At 43.2% G+C, this 14,833-nt stretch overlaps 1 protein-coding gene and 1 long non-coding RNA gene across 6 annotated transcripts in view; one reads left to right on the forward strand and one right to left on the reverse strand.

The window, feature by feature from the left end:
- The window catches only part of LTBP1 (latent transforming growth factor beta binding protein 1), a 660,590-nt gene that overhangs the window by 607,289 nt on the left and 38,468 nt on the right, over positions 1-14,833 (forward strand). For all 5 annotated transcript variants that reach the window (XM_063917963.1, XM_063917960.1, XM_063917961.1 and 2 more), the window contains one exon: positions 3,568-3,738. In XM_063917963.1, the coding sequence (XP_063774033.1) occupies positions 3,568-3,738 (171 nt within the window). The remainder of the gene's footprint in view (positions 1-3,567; positions 3,739-14,833) is intronic.
- Positions 1-14,833, reverse strand: part of LOC134910199 (uncharacterized) — a 143,647-nt gene that overhangs the window by 73,199 nt on the left and 55,615 nt on the right. The window lies entirely within an intron of this gene.

Consider the following 14,833-nt stretch of genomic DNA (forward strand, 5'->3'; position numbering starts at 1 on the left):
TATTCAGAATCCACCCGTGTTGTCTTAGCACCTCTTGAGATAGTGCTAAAGCTGTCTCCAGCTGTTCTCTGGACCTTGCCCTTATTAGGAGATCGTCCAAGTATGGGATAACTAATACGCCTTTTCTTCGAAGAAGAATCATCATCTCGGCCATTACCTTGGTAAAGACCCGAGGCGCCGTGGACAATCCGAACGGCAGCGTCTGAAACTGATAGTGACAGTTTTGAACAATGAACCTGAGGTACCCCTGGTGTGCGGGGTAAATCGGAACGTGTAGATACGCATCCTTGATGTCCAAGGATACCATAAAGTCCCCTTCTTCCAGGTTCGCTATCACTGCTCTGAGTGACTCCATCTTGAGCTTGAACTTTTTTATGTAGAGGTTCAAGGACTTCAGATTTAGAATAGGCCTTACCGAGCCATCCGGCTTCGGTACCACAAATAGAGTGGAATAATACCCCTTTCCTTGTTGTAATAGGGGTACTTTGACTATCACCTGCTGAGCGTACAGCTTGTGAATGGCTTCCAACACCCTCTCCCTTTCGGAAGAGACGGTTGGTAAGGCAGACTTCAGGAAACGATGAGGAGGATCCGTCTCTAATTCCAACCTGTACCCCTGAGATATTATCTGCAGGATCCAGGGGTCTACCTGCGAGTGAGCCCACTGCGCGCTGTAATTTTTGAGACGGCCCCCCACTGTCCCCGAGTCCGCTTGAGAGGCCCCAGCGTCATGCTGAGGTTTTTGCAGGAGCCGGGGAGGGCTTCTGTTCCTGGGAAGGAGCTGCCTGTTGGTGTCTCTTCCCTCTTCCTCTGCCTCGTGGCAGGTACGACAAGCCCTTTGCTCTCTTATTTTTGTAGGAGCGAAAAGGCTGCGGTTGAAAGGTCGGTGCCTTTCTCTGTTGGGGAGTGACTTGAGGTAAAAAAGTGGATTTCCCGGCAGTAGCCGTGGCCACCAAGTCTGATAGACCAACTCCAAATAACTCCTCCCCTTTATACGGCAAAACCTCCATGTGACGTTTTGAATCCGCATCGCCTGTCCACTGTCGTGTCCATAAGGCTCTTCTGGCTGAAATGGACATAGCACTCACCCGAGATGCCAGTGTGCAAATATCCCTCTGTGCATCACGCATATAGATAAATGCATCCTTTATTTGTTCTAACGACAGTAAAACATTGTCCCTATCTAGGGTATCAATATTTTCAATCAGGGATTCTGACCAAACTACTCCAGCACTGCACATCCAGGCAGTTGCTATAGCTGGTCGTAGTATAACACCTGCATGTGTGTATATATTCTTTTGAATAACTTCCATCTTTCTATCTGATGGATCCTTAAGTGCGGCCGTCTCAGGAGAGGGTAACGCCACTTGTTTGGATAAGCGTGTGAGCGCCTTGTCCACCTTAGGGGGTGTTTCCCAGCGCGCCCTAACCTCTGGCGGGAAAGGGTATAATGCCAATAACTTTTTTGAAATTATCAACTTTTTATCAGGAGCAACCCACGCTTCATCACACACGTCATTTAATTCTTCTGATTCAGGAAAAACTGTTTGTAGTTTTTTCACACCATACATAATACCCTGTTTTACGGTATCTGTAGTATCAGCTAAATGTAACGTCTCCTTCATTGCCAAAATCATATAACGTGTGGCCCTACTGGAAAATACGTTTGAATTTCTACCGTCGTCACTGGAATCAGTGCCCGTGTCTGGGTCTGTGTCGACCGACTGAGGCAAAGGGCGTTTTACAGCCCCTGACGGTGTTTGAGGCGCCTGGACAGGCATTAATTGATTGTCCGGCCGCCTCATGTCCTCAACTGACTGTTTAAGGGAAGATAAACCATCACGTAATTCCACAAATAAAGGCATCCATTCTGGTGTCGACCCCCTGGGGGGTGACATCTGCATATTTGGCAATTGCTCCGCCTCCACACCAATATCGTCCTCATACATGTCGACACCACGTACCGACACACACCGCAAACTCACAGGGAATGCTCTAATGAAGACAGGACCCACTAGCCCTTTTGGGGAGACAGAGGGAGAGTCTGCCAGCACACACCACAAAGCGCTATATATACAAGGGATATCCTTATATTAAGTGCTCCCTTATAGCTGCTTTAATATATATATATATATAGCCATTAATGTGCCCCCCCTCTCTGTTTTACCCTGTTTCTGTAGTGCAGTGCAGGGGAGAGACCTGGGAGCCGTTCTGACCAGCGGAGCTGTGACAGAAAATGGCGCCGTGTGCTGAGGAGATAGGCCCCGCCCCTTTTTCGGCGGGTTCTTCTCCCGCTATTTTTCCAGTCAGGCAGGGGTTAAATATCTCCATATAGCCCCTATGGGCTATATGTGAGGTATTTTTAGCCTTGTATAAGGTTTATATTTGCCTCTCAGAGCGCCCCCCCCCAGCGCTCTGCACCCTCAGTGACTGCCCAGTGAAGTGTGCTGAGAGGAAAATGGCGCACAGCTGCAGTGCTGTGCGCTACCTTATGAAGACTGAGGAGTCTTCAGCCGCCGGTTTCCGGACCTCTTCACGCTTCAGCATCTGCAAGGGGGTCGGCGGCGCGGCTCCGGGACCGGACTCCACGGCTGGGCCTGTGTTCGATCCCTCTGGAGCTAATGGTGTCCAGTAGCCAAGCAGCAAATCCACTCTGCATGCAGGTGAGTTTACTACTTTCCCCCTAAGTCCCACGTTGCAGTGATCCTGTTGCCAGCAGGACTCACTGTAAAGAAAAAAACCTAAACTAAACTTTCTCTAAGCAGCTCTTTAGGAGAGCCACCTAGATTGCACCCTTCTCGTTCGGGCACAAAATCTAACTGGAGTCTGGAGGAGGGTCATAGGGGGAGGAGCCAGTGCACACCACCTGACCTAGTAAAGCTTTACTTTTTTGTGCCCTGTCTCCTGCGGAGCCGCTATTCCCCATGGTCCTTTCAGGAACCCCAGCATCCACTTAGGACGATAGAGAAATGACAGTTAGGAGCTGATTGGTTGGTACTTTATCACTGTGCAATTATCACTCTCCAAGGCTTGATAAATCTGGGTCAGTGTTTTCCTGCAAAGCAAATCTGCTCTGTTACAAACGCGCCTCCAATCTAACATGGCAAGCTGCTGCAGAGGTGTGACAGAGAGCACGGTGGACCTATGTCATTTAGTATAAACTCTTCCATTATGTTTAGTATGTTAGCTCAGTAATAGGCAGTTTGTTTATACCGGGAGTTACTGGATTCCTGGATTCCCCATATTACTGGTGACATGAGCGCCAGGCTCATCTTATTAGTAGTAAACATCCTAACGGGTGAATTTTTAAAAGTCTAGTTAAAGCTATTTTTTTCTATTCGGTAACAATAACACTTTAAAGATTAAAATAATCAGATTACTTTGAGAAGAAACAACTTATTTTCCAGGTGCCATTGCAGCCTATGATATGCTGAGCAAGGCTTTGCCCCTCACTCCCCTCACTAACTGGTGCAGCAGGCAGCCATGTTGTCTTCACACCTTCTTCATACTTTCTCAGTCAATCAGTAAAATGCTGCTTTCTTAATATCTTGTCTGATTATTTTACAGAACCTACAGAGGAAACCGATGTATTCCAGGACGTGTGTTGGCAGGACCTCAGTGAGGACTACATGTGCCGTCAGCCTTTGGAGGGGAGGCAGACTACTTATACAGAATGCTGCTGTTTATATGGTGAAGCATGGGGAATGCAGTGCGCTCTATGCCCAATGAAAGACTCAGGTGAAGCAACAGTAGTGATAATATTTCATTAATATTACATTCATTAAAAGTATGAAATGTTCCCAGTGTTAAACAATTGCAGGATAATGTACCATTTGTATACCTCCCAACTGTCCCGATTTGGCATTGGCTCGCCATCTCCCTGCGGGCCACAGTGCCCCGTGGTCGGGGGGAGGTTGGGATGCTTCTTTCACCTGTTCCTCTGCTTAGCAGACCAAGCAGCGACTAGATGCTGTGTGCGTGTGTGCGGTGTCTGTTCACAGAAGAGAAGGACATAGAGGAATGCCCAGTGGCTCCTGGAATGCTGGGCATGCACCCAATGGGATCTAAAGGGGTGTGTGGTCACAGACAAGCATTTCCATCTGTTTTCAGGTACACGTCTACTGTGCACGCAAGTGTCCCACTGTGCTCCAAATTTCCCATTTCATAGAACAGTTGGGAGGTATGCACAAGTGCCCACACTCACTCATGGGACTGCTTACATCGCTATATGCAGTGATAATGCTGGTCTGTCATAGACATGTACTGTACTGGCTGCTGTGCTTTTTTTAGTGTCACAGCCTAACAACTCCATTTCTCATTTTAAACTTGCATAAAACTTTAAATAAGAATAAAAAAATACATTAGCTTTACTCCAGGTAGCCCATAATTAGTTTTTATATGGCTAAAGTGACATGTATTATCCATATAATGGGGTTCACTACGATATTCTGGCGGTCGGGCTCCCGGCGACCAGCATACCGGCGCCGGGAGCCTGACCGCCGGCTTACCGACAGTGTGGCGAGCGCAAATGAGCCCCTTGCGGGCTCGCTGCGCTCGCCACGCTACGGACACTATTTTATTCTCCCTCCAGGGGGGTCGTGGACCCCCACGAGGGAAAATAAGTGTCGGTATGCCGGCTGTCGGGATCCCGGCGCCGGTATACTGTGCGCCGGGATCCCGTCAGTCGGCATACTGAAGACCACCCCATATAATGTACTATGACCAATATATAATACACAAATGATATCAGTCATTGTAGAAACTGTGAATAATATCTATACTCAAATGTTTGGTATTCACTAGGACAGTGATGGCTAACCTTGACACTCCAGCTGTTGTTGAACTACATATCCCAGCATGCCCTGCTATAGTTTTGTTATTTGGCCATGCTAAAACTGATGCAGGGCATGCTGGGATGTGTAGTTCAACAACAGCTGGAGTGCCAAGGTTAGCCATCACTGCACTAGGAACATGTGTGAAGTAATCAATGATCATGTTAATATGACTCTCAGCATTGGGAGAATGCAAATTGTATGTGTGACCACCTTGTAGTCCCCTGGGGTGCACTGCCACATCACAGGGGTATATTTACAAGAAAAGCACATTTTTTCAGCTGCATTAAGTAAATACCTCACTAATGACTTTTGGTGCAAATCATGACATAGCTCCCGGTCACGTACCTGTACTGCGGAAAGCTATGTATTAGGAGTAGCCATGGTGCTTGCAGGTCAAGGATCTTCTCTGTGTCTTCTCATATGTTACACTGTATATTTTGTCTCATTTACATTTTTTATTTCCTGAACCAGTAATAGCATTGTTTTATTAGTCACCAAATGTATATATACAGTATAAACTACAAAGCTCTATAATGGATCCATTTTCTTTATGGTGGAATAAGTGGTTGCATTGGCTTTCCACCCAGCTTTTACACCTTGAAGCCATAGGATCATACATATATATCCTGGAGATTTTCCAGCACTTGATAGCCATCAGTAATATTTACTGTTTCCATAATACCTAATCATGGTTTCTGGTTGAGAGATTTATATTCAACATTTGAGACAACGGTGTAATGTCTCCACAGTAGAAGATAATTTGTCTTCCTGAAAAGTGTAGATAAAACCATACAAGTGTTTGCTTAGACAGAAGCAGAGCGCACAGTAGTCATTGCGAAATAGAAAACCTGAGGTTTCTTGAAATAGTCAGACTCCCCCTAACCGGATCATTGCTTAAGAGCTAACTGATGCAGCTCCCAGACATAAGGAAGGATGTGTGGCTGTCTGATCAAAGTTGCAACCATCTGGAAAGCAGGCTATAAATTGTCCTTAAAAATAACTCAGTTGTAAATTCTCATTTTGACTTTACACTTAAATTGTTCTCCACCACTCAGACGCTAAATCTGGTTTCTCATTTAATTTCGATTTTTAAGACACATATGCAGGAACCAAGTACATGCATAGGACAGCAGAATCTCTGCATTTCATTGATAAAAAAGAGGCAACTAGTGGGAGGCAAACTGTGCATCTGTGTAACAGTGCTAAATTACCAATGGGCAAAGAAGGCATCGGACTATGGGCCCACACCTTTTAGGGGCCCCGGAACAACAGATCAAAATAATATTGATTTCATCTTGAAAGAAAACTACAGTCAGGCTGTTTTCAAAAGATAGTGGCGTAGACCTGCGCTAATATAAAACCAGAATTCTATGGATGAAATACGCTGACGAATACAACTTGAAAACATAAATATTTGTACACAGTTTTATTATTACAACAATGTTGCAGCGATTGCTGTTAATTAAAAAACATTCATACCATAAATATGTACACACCTGGCTCAATATACTTAACCATATAGAAGTTCTCCGGTATCTCAAAAGGAAAGTCCTCCAGTATAACAATACAAAGGATTTTTCCTTTAATCCCAGGAAAGATATCAGTATTTACTATAATGCTGTCATTGCTGAGATGTCAGTAATACCCCTTTCACACCGCAAATATATCCCGGGATATTGCCGGCTCGACCCGGGTCAAGGTGCAGTCTAAAAGCACCACTTTTGAGTAACCCTGCATTTCATCCCGGTATAAAAGCAGTGTTATACACGGGTTGGATCCGGGTCAATGGGCACTCTAAAGTGTCCAACCCGGGTTATTCAACCCTGCATTCATGTAAAAGTGCTGATTTTGGCTGTTCCTTGTGTGCCTTGATGATGTCAGCAGCCCGAGTCGTGCTACTCAGGAGAGAACAGAGAGCATTAGGAATTAGAGCTACTAAGAATTAGGGGTGAGACAGAGATTGCTATGCAGCTTACTGCATACCTCCCAAGTTATTAAAAGTAAAAAGGGGCGCGCGCGAAAAGGGTGTGTGACCTATATGAAAGGTCTAGTGGCAGAGCTGCGATCACGGGTCACGCCCCCTTGTACAGTCACTGAGGGGGCATGCCCAGCACTCTCTGAGCTGCTGGCATTCCTCCTATGTCACCAGTGAATAGATGCTGTGCGCGTGCGCACAGTGTTTATTCAGCGCTGGTCTGCTAAGCAGAGCAGCAGTGACAGGAGCCTCCCAACTGGCCCACCCCTCAACACGGGACACTGTGGCCCGTGGGTGGAACGGCGGGACAGTCCCAAAAAAACGGGACTGTCCTGTGAAAAACAGGACAGTTGGGAGGTATGTTATTGGAACAGTTAAAGAAGCAATTGTGTATAAAAACATAGCTCTGTCAGCCATGATTCCTTCAATGCTGTGAGCTGTCCCCAACCTCTCCTTTTGCCCCCTTCTAACACCTCATCTTTCTGAGCCCAAAAAAGTCTATTTAAAATGACACCCATGGTGTTTTAATTGCTGACCCGGGTTGAGTTAAATAGAGCCAACCCTGCAATAACCCGGGTTTAAAGTGTAGTGTGAAAGTGTCTGACCCGTGTCCGACCCGTGTCGGACCCAGGTTCAGAATACCGGGTCGGACCCGGGTTTGCAGTGTGAAAGGAGTATAAAGCACACAGGTTTATGTTGTTTCCAATGCGCTTATAGAGAGCTACCAACTGCAGCACTTTCCCTCCTTTATGTATGCCGTGTATGAGGGAAAGTCCGCCTGCAGCTCCAATCGGCTTTTCCCGTATCCTGTAGAGGATACAGAAGGGGTCCAGAGTGCCCTACTGTACGTTTGTTCCACGCACTCGTTTGTCTGGATCCAACGCCCGTCCATGGCTGTATTAAAATAGCTGCACCTGTGTTCAACCTTGTCATGCAAAGTCCAAAGAGAGATCCAAACAGTCCAATATACAAAACAGCAGTTCCTCTAACGCGTTTCACTGATAAGAACTTTATCAAAAATTGGAAAAAATTAATCAACTCAAAGAAACGAAACGTTTACCTTAAAGACTCTATAGAGAATATACTGTATTAATGTAAAGTACCCATTAACATATACATGAGATTCACATTACAGCTTTCAGATCGTAGATTGTTGGTTGTTAATATTAAAAATGTATTAAGAGATAATTTGGGAGGGGGGCCTGAGCTTTTAACTGCCTAGGGGCCTCCACAGGATTTAATCCAGCACTGATGTGTAACCACATACAGTAAATTACTACATGATTCAGACCTTCATAGAATGACCTCTTAAGGGGCCCATACATCTGATTTCTGCAATTCCCAGATCCTCGAACGTTTTGATTGGGGAATCCGGGAAATCCAGTATGTTGGATTTCCCCAATTTGCCAGTCACATCCAAAAAATTACCGGGATTGGCAAATCAAGAAATTGTAGCATGCAGGATTTCCCCGACCCCCCAATGGATCACTGATCATCAAACGGGGAATCGCAGCGCTAATCAATGGCCAGCAATACTGTGGTTTTTACCCTTACATAGTTGAACATGAGTTTGAGTTGTACAATTAAATTATTTCCCATTTATTTTTTACTTATGCAGGACATACAGTAAGCTATATTTCCCCCGATCAAAAACAGCGATCGGCAGCCATCATTGATTAGTGATCTCTCTGGGAATTGAAAATTCTGCATGTTAAAGATCCCTGATTACCTGATCCCAATTAGCATTCTTGTTTGGCGGATCAGACTGGGGGAATATGGAGATGATGTAAAACCCACATAAATCAATACAATAATGGATGCAATATAGAATAAACATATTTGTAAAAATAGCTATAATCAGTTTTCATATATTGAGACAAGCAATAGTTCAAGTGTAGAACTAGACTAGAGCAAGATCCGGGAGCTATAACTGCATCAGCTCATCAGTCATAATTGCTACTGAGATTCTTGTACTTTATAGAATGTACCAGTATGCAAAAAATTAAACAACCAGGCCTGTGTTGTTTTACTAATAATTAAAATAGTTGGACAGATACAATATAATAATATATTTCACATTTATAAAACATGATAAAACTGAATCACTATGTATTATGCATCATGTAATTACCCAGATTATGTGGATGGTTGAAGCATAATACACACAGTAGTCACTCAGTGTTGGAGTTATAGTCCTAGTGAAAAGTCCGGGACCCTTATTGAGTATTATTATAGTGTGTCCAAGATCATTGCAAATACACGTCATCTGTTTTATTACTTTTATCATGTTTGAATAAATGTGAAATATATGAATTACTATCATGTATTCGTCCAACTATTTTAATTAGTAAAACAACACAGCACTGTTTTTTTGTTTTGTTGCGTACTGCTTTATTGGGGCTGACACAGAGCTGGATTAAGACCATGGGGGGCCTGAGGCACTTAAAAAAATGGGGCCCCTAATAAAGAGAAGGCAGGTGAAGTATATGAATTATATCTATCTATATATATATATATATATATATATATATGTGTGTGTATATATATATATATATATATATATATATATATAGACACACACACACACACACACACACACATATATATATATACTGTTTATACAAACACATATATATATATATATGTGTGTGTGTGTGTATAGACAATAATGCGGCACTCCTTACTTTTTATACAGCCAGCTTGCCTCCCCAGCCAAAGCCAAACTCCTTTCCTGTGATCCCGTCCCCACTGCAGCAGCGGCCGCACAGACAGGAAAGCTCAGCTGAGCTGTCCAATATTGTATGAATGAAGCAGCCTGCCGCTCAGTCATTGGCTGGGCATGCAGGCTGCTTCATTCATACCTTACTGGACAGCTGAACCGTTGCTCAACTCAACTGTCCTGTCTGTGCGACCGCCGCTGCAGTGGGGACGGGAGCGCAGCACCGCAGATCAGAATCGGATCGGAAGAGAGATCCGATCTGGGGTGGGGCAGGGGGTCCCGGGGTACGTACCCCCAGGGCTACCCCCTTAATCCGGCTCTGGGCTGACATCCCTTACCAGCTGCTAATGGACAGCGCATTGGGTATATTTCTTCTTGTTATAGACTGTAGCAGATTTGAGTTTTGGTGGTGAGATTCCTTTTATCCCCACCTGGTCTTAGCAGCAGGTTTTGTTATAAAACAGGGAACCAGATGTATAGACAGAAGGAATACTTTGTGCTGTAGAGTTAGAATGCAGTAACATCTGGTGAACCATATACTCTTTAAGGCTTTGTTGTCTCATTCTTTTTAGGAACTGTTAGATATACAGCCTTTGTTTAGTAGATAGCAGCTAACCCCAAATTGGCATCAGCCCTACCACAGTTTAAAACATACCTCCCATTTACTGTTGGAAATGTTTGCAGAAACTAAACTAACATATACCTCACCCCCAGTGCCAATGGGCCAGCACTGTTTAGTACACACACACACACACACACACACACACACACACACACACACACACACCATTTTGAATATATTCACCCCTAGTCAAATTTGTGAGGCAGAAATTCCACCCCTTACCCAGCCCCAGTGACAAAGGATGACCACCCCAACATAGCCTCAGTGGGGCCTGATCACCAGCCCCCCTTTGCTGCAACAGATCTCTGCACATGCAGAGATCAGCATAGTTGTGCTGGGGGAAAACAATGTTCCCCCCTTCGCACTTTTAGTTTAGGTGCATGCGTTCCAGTGTGATATTCGCACGGCATTCTGAGGCATGATTTTTGGCGTGATGCCGACAGTCACAGACTGCAACATCACTCCCAGGGGGTCGCAGCAGGAGAAGGAAATCTGTGCAGAACATTTTCCTCCATAACAAATGGGGTAAGCAGCGGGACGTGCCGGACGTACAGTATGGGATACAACCTGGTCCAGTAACACACTCCTTGCTGTGGTGATATCCCAAATGTCTATTCCAGACAAGTGGTTAAAGGAAAGTGCATAAATCAGTTATTATTGCTGTGTGTGTATGTGTGTGTGTGTATATATATATATATATATATATATATATATATGATAATATGAGGTAGTTTTAGACCAAATTTAATCAGAAGTATAGAAAATTCTGAAGGGATCACAAACTTTCAAGCACCACTGTACATGCAGTATATATATATATATATATATATATATATATGTATATATATATATATATATATACTGCATGTACAGTGGTGCTTGAAAGTTTGTGATCCCTTCAGAATTTTCTATACTTCTGATTAAATTTGGTCTAAAACTACCTCATATTATCACACGAGTCCTTAAAGTAGATAGGGAACCAAATCCACCAAATAAGACAAAAAAATATAATAAAAAAGACATGCTTATTTTTTCATTGAGGAAAATGATCCAATATGACATATATGTGAGTCTCAAAAGTATGTGAACCTTTAGGCTTAGCAGATATTTTGAAGGTGAAATCAGAGTCAGGCATTTTCAGTCTATGGGAAGCCAATCAGGTGTGAGTAGACAACCTGTCTTTTGAAAAATCAGGGATCTATCCAAGTCTGATGTTCAAAACACGTTTGTATCATGTCACGAACAAAGGAGATTTTTGAGGACCTCAGAAGAAGAGTTGTTGATGCCCATCAGGCTGGAAAACATAACCATCTGTAGAGAGTTTGGACTCCACTAATCAATAGTCAGACATATTGTGTACAAATGGAGGATATTCCAGACCATTATTACTCTCCCCAGGAGTGGTCGACCAACAAAGATCATGCCAAGAGCACGGCGTCTAATAGTTCACAAGGTCACAAAGAAACCCAAGGTAACCTCTAAGCAACTGAAGGCCTTTCTTACATTAGTTAATGCTCATGATTCCATCATCAGGAGGACACTGAACAACAATGGTGTACATGGCAGGATTGCAAGGCGAAAGCTGCTGCTCTCTAAAAAGAACATTGCTGCACATCTACAGTTTGCTAAAGATCGCCTGGACAAGCCAGTAGGCTATAGGAACAGCGTTTATGGACAGATGAGTCCATGAGGACAAATGTCCATGAGCTGCATCTCATGGGAACTTTGGTCTTGCAGCAAGACAATGACCCAAAGCACACAAGTCATTCGACCAAAGAATGGTCAAGTTTTGGAATGGCCAAGTCAATTTCCTGACCTTCATCCAATCGAAAATGTTGTGGAGGGACATGAAGCAAGCAGTGAATGTGAGGAAACCCACCAACATAACAGAGTTGAAATCGATTTGTATGAAGGAATGGGGTAAAACTTCTACAAGCTGATGTTCAGGACTAATCAACAATTACTGGAAACGTTTACATGCAGTTATTTCTGCACAAGGGGTCATACCAGATACTGAAAGCAAAGGTTCACATATTTTTGACACTCACAGTATGTGTCATTGAATCATTTTCCTCAATTAAAAAATGAGCACGTCTATTTTTTTTGTCTCATTTGTTTGTTTGATTTAGTTCTCTTTATCTATTTTTAGGACTTGTGTGAAAACCTGAGGTAGTTTTAGACCAAATTTCAGCAAAAATATAGAAAATTCTGAAGAGTTCACAAACTTTCAAGTACCACTGTATACATATCTCTCTATCTAGGTCACTAACTGTTGTGTGTGTGTGTGTGTGTGTGTGTGTGTGTGAGTGTGAGTGTGTGTGTGTGTGTGTGTGTGTGTGTGTGTGTGTGTGTGTGTGTGTCATTTTTTCTCTCTCTGCTATTTCCCTTCTTTCTCTCCCTTTTCCCCGGTTTCTCTCTTAACAAGTTTCTCTTTCTCCCTCCAGTTTTCCCAGTGTCAGACTGGCGTATGATTGGCCTATCAGGGGAATGTAATGTTAGGGGTTCATTCTTAAGGGGTGCCATCAGAGGCTTGGCTAACCATTAGAGAGTTAGTGGTCTGGGCCCCTATATGAATGTATATACAGGTTGAGTATCCCATATCCAAATATTCCGATATAGGGAATTTTTGGAGTGAGAGTGAGATAGTGAAAACTTTGTTTTCTGATGGCTCAATGTACACAAACTTTGTTTAATACACAAAGTTATTAAAAATATTGTATTAAATGACCTTCAGGCTGTGTGTATAAGGTGTATATGAAACATAAATGAATTGTGTGAATGTACACACACTTTGTTTAATGCACAAAGTTATTAAAACTATTGGCTAAAATGACCTTCAGCCTGTGTGTACAAGGTGTATATAAACATAAATGCATTCTGTGCTTAGATGTAGGTCCCATCACCATGATATCTCACTATGGTAAGCAATTACTCCAAAATACAGAAAAATACGATATCCAAAATACTTCAGGTCCCAAGCATTTTGGATAAGGGATACTCAACCTGTATATATATATATATATATATATATATCCGAATGACCCGGCACTCGCCCGCTCCCCAACGGTAATTCCTTGCTCCCGTGCCCTCCAGACTCAGAGCGATACCTCCGTTGTACAATTTCCAATACAGGCGGCACTAGGAGACTTTCTTTTGTTGCATAAAGTGACTTAATGCAGTGATGTGAAATCAACAGTTTTGGGGTCGCAGCCCCTTCGTCAGGATCCTGACGAAGGGGCTGCAACCCCGAAACTGTTGATTTGACACTGTCTGTACACTGTACAGTACATATCATAGGAGACCCCAGTACTGACCAATCAGTGGCTAAAACTCAATGAGAACTGTATTAGGTCTAGAAAAAGGTGAAATACATACTGTGCCACCGGAAACCCCCCATCTATTCTCAGCTCTTATCACTGGGATTACTTTATTGTAGTTTAGTGAATGAATGAATGCAGAGTTACAATGCAATTCCAGTAGTTGTCAGGAACTGTATTCACCATGTTAAAGCCTACAGCCAACAAGAGGAGGGGACAGGGGTGTGTCGTCACTGCTCAGTTTGATCAGCAGGGCAAATCTTGGTCAAGCTTCTATAGAAGCGAACCAAGTACCAATGTTTATCAGTGGTCCGGTTCCACCAGGTAACGAACCTTCTAATCGTGTAACAGTGTGTAATTTGAGTGTGCAGTCTGGGACTTGAGCCCTAGAGGAAAGGGTGGATTTCCTCTGTATCTCAGTCCAACCCTAGGTTTTTCTCTCTTCTCTTCCTCTTTCACTATGCATCTCTGTCCCCCAATTCTATCTCACTCCAGTCTCTCACAGACACCAGGCATCCTGTCTGGATGCTCGGAACCTTGACAGGACGTTGGTCTGTAGCCGTTGTAATTATGCAGCATTAATAGTTGCAGATGAGCCATTTGAGCTGAGGAAGTCTGTACCACCATCCGGCTCCATTGTACACGTCCTCAATGGAAAGCTTAGCACATTATATAATATAATAGATTATATTATATTCTTGACCCCACCACCATCTTTTGCTGTTAATATTTGTCTACTTTAATAGGGAAAATGTTTAAATAAATAATTAGAATAAAGGTATGACTCACCTTGTTTAAGACCTTGCAGATATTTGGGAGGCAGACACGTATTCCATAGATCCAGAAGTCTTGTTTGCATTCCCCAGACAGCACTTGTGCTAAAACTGATTAATCTCTTTGAAGACATAAATACAATTAACGTTTGTCAGAAGTGTTGCAGTCATATTTGTAATGACTCAGCTGCTGAACTGGCACAGACAGCCTGGGGGTATGTCATATTTCATATAGGATTTCAGTGCAAAGAAACAAAAAAAGAGACATGCTTTTCTAGTTTCATGAAATGGGATACTGTTACAGAGACTCAACTTAAGTTCTCCGTCGTAGCTGTTATAGTAGTTGGGAAAACATTCTTTGGTTTATTACTTTTTTGTATCTTACAGTTTTCTTTTTCATTAATATTTGGATATTGCTGTTAGTTTTCTCACTCTCTGTATGTTTGCTGTTTATAGTATACTGTACTTTACAGTATTTATATATGTTTGTATCCAAGGAGGTAGCATCGGATCAACTGCATCTAGGTAACCCTCGGGAGACTCAGGATGGCCCGGGAATTCACTCTGATTAAGCCAGTGAAGCTGCATCCAA

The sequence above is a fragment of the Pseudophryne corroboree genome, chromosome 4 (assembly GCF_028390025.1).
Source record: "Pseudophryne corroboree isolate aPseCor3 chromosome 4, aPseCor3.hap2, whole genome shotgun sequence".
Lineage (NCBI taxonomy): Eukaryota > Metazoa > Chordata > Amphibia > Anura > Myobatrachidae > Pseudophryne > Pseudophryne corroboree.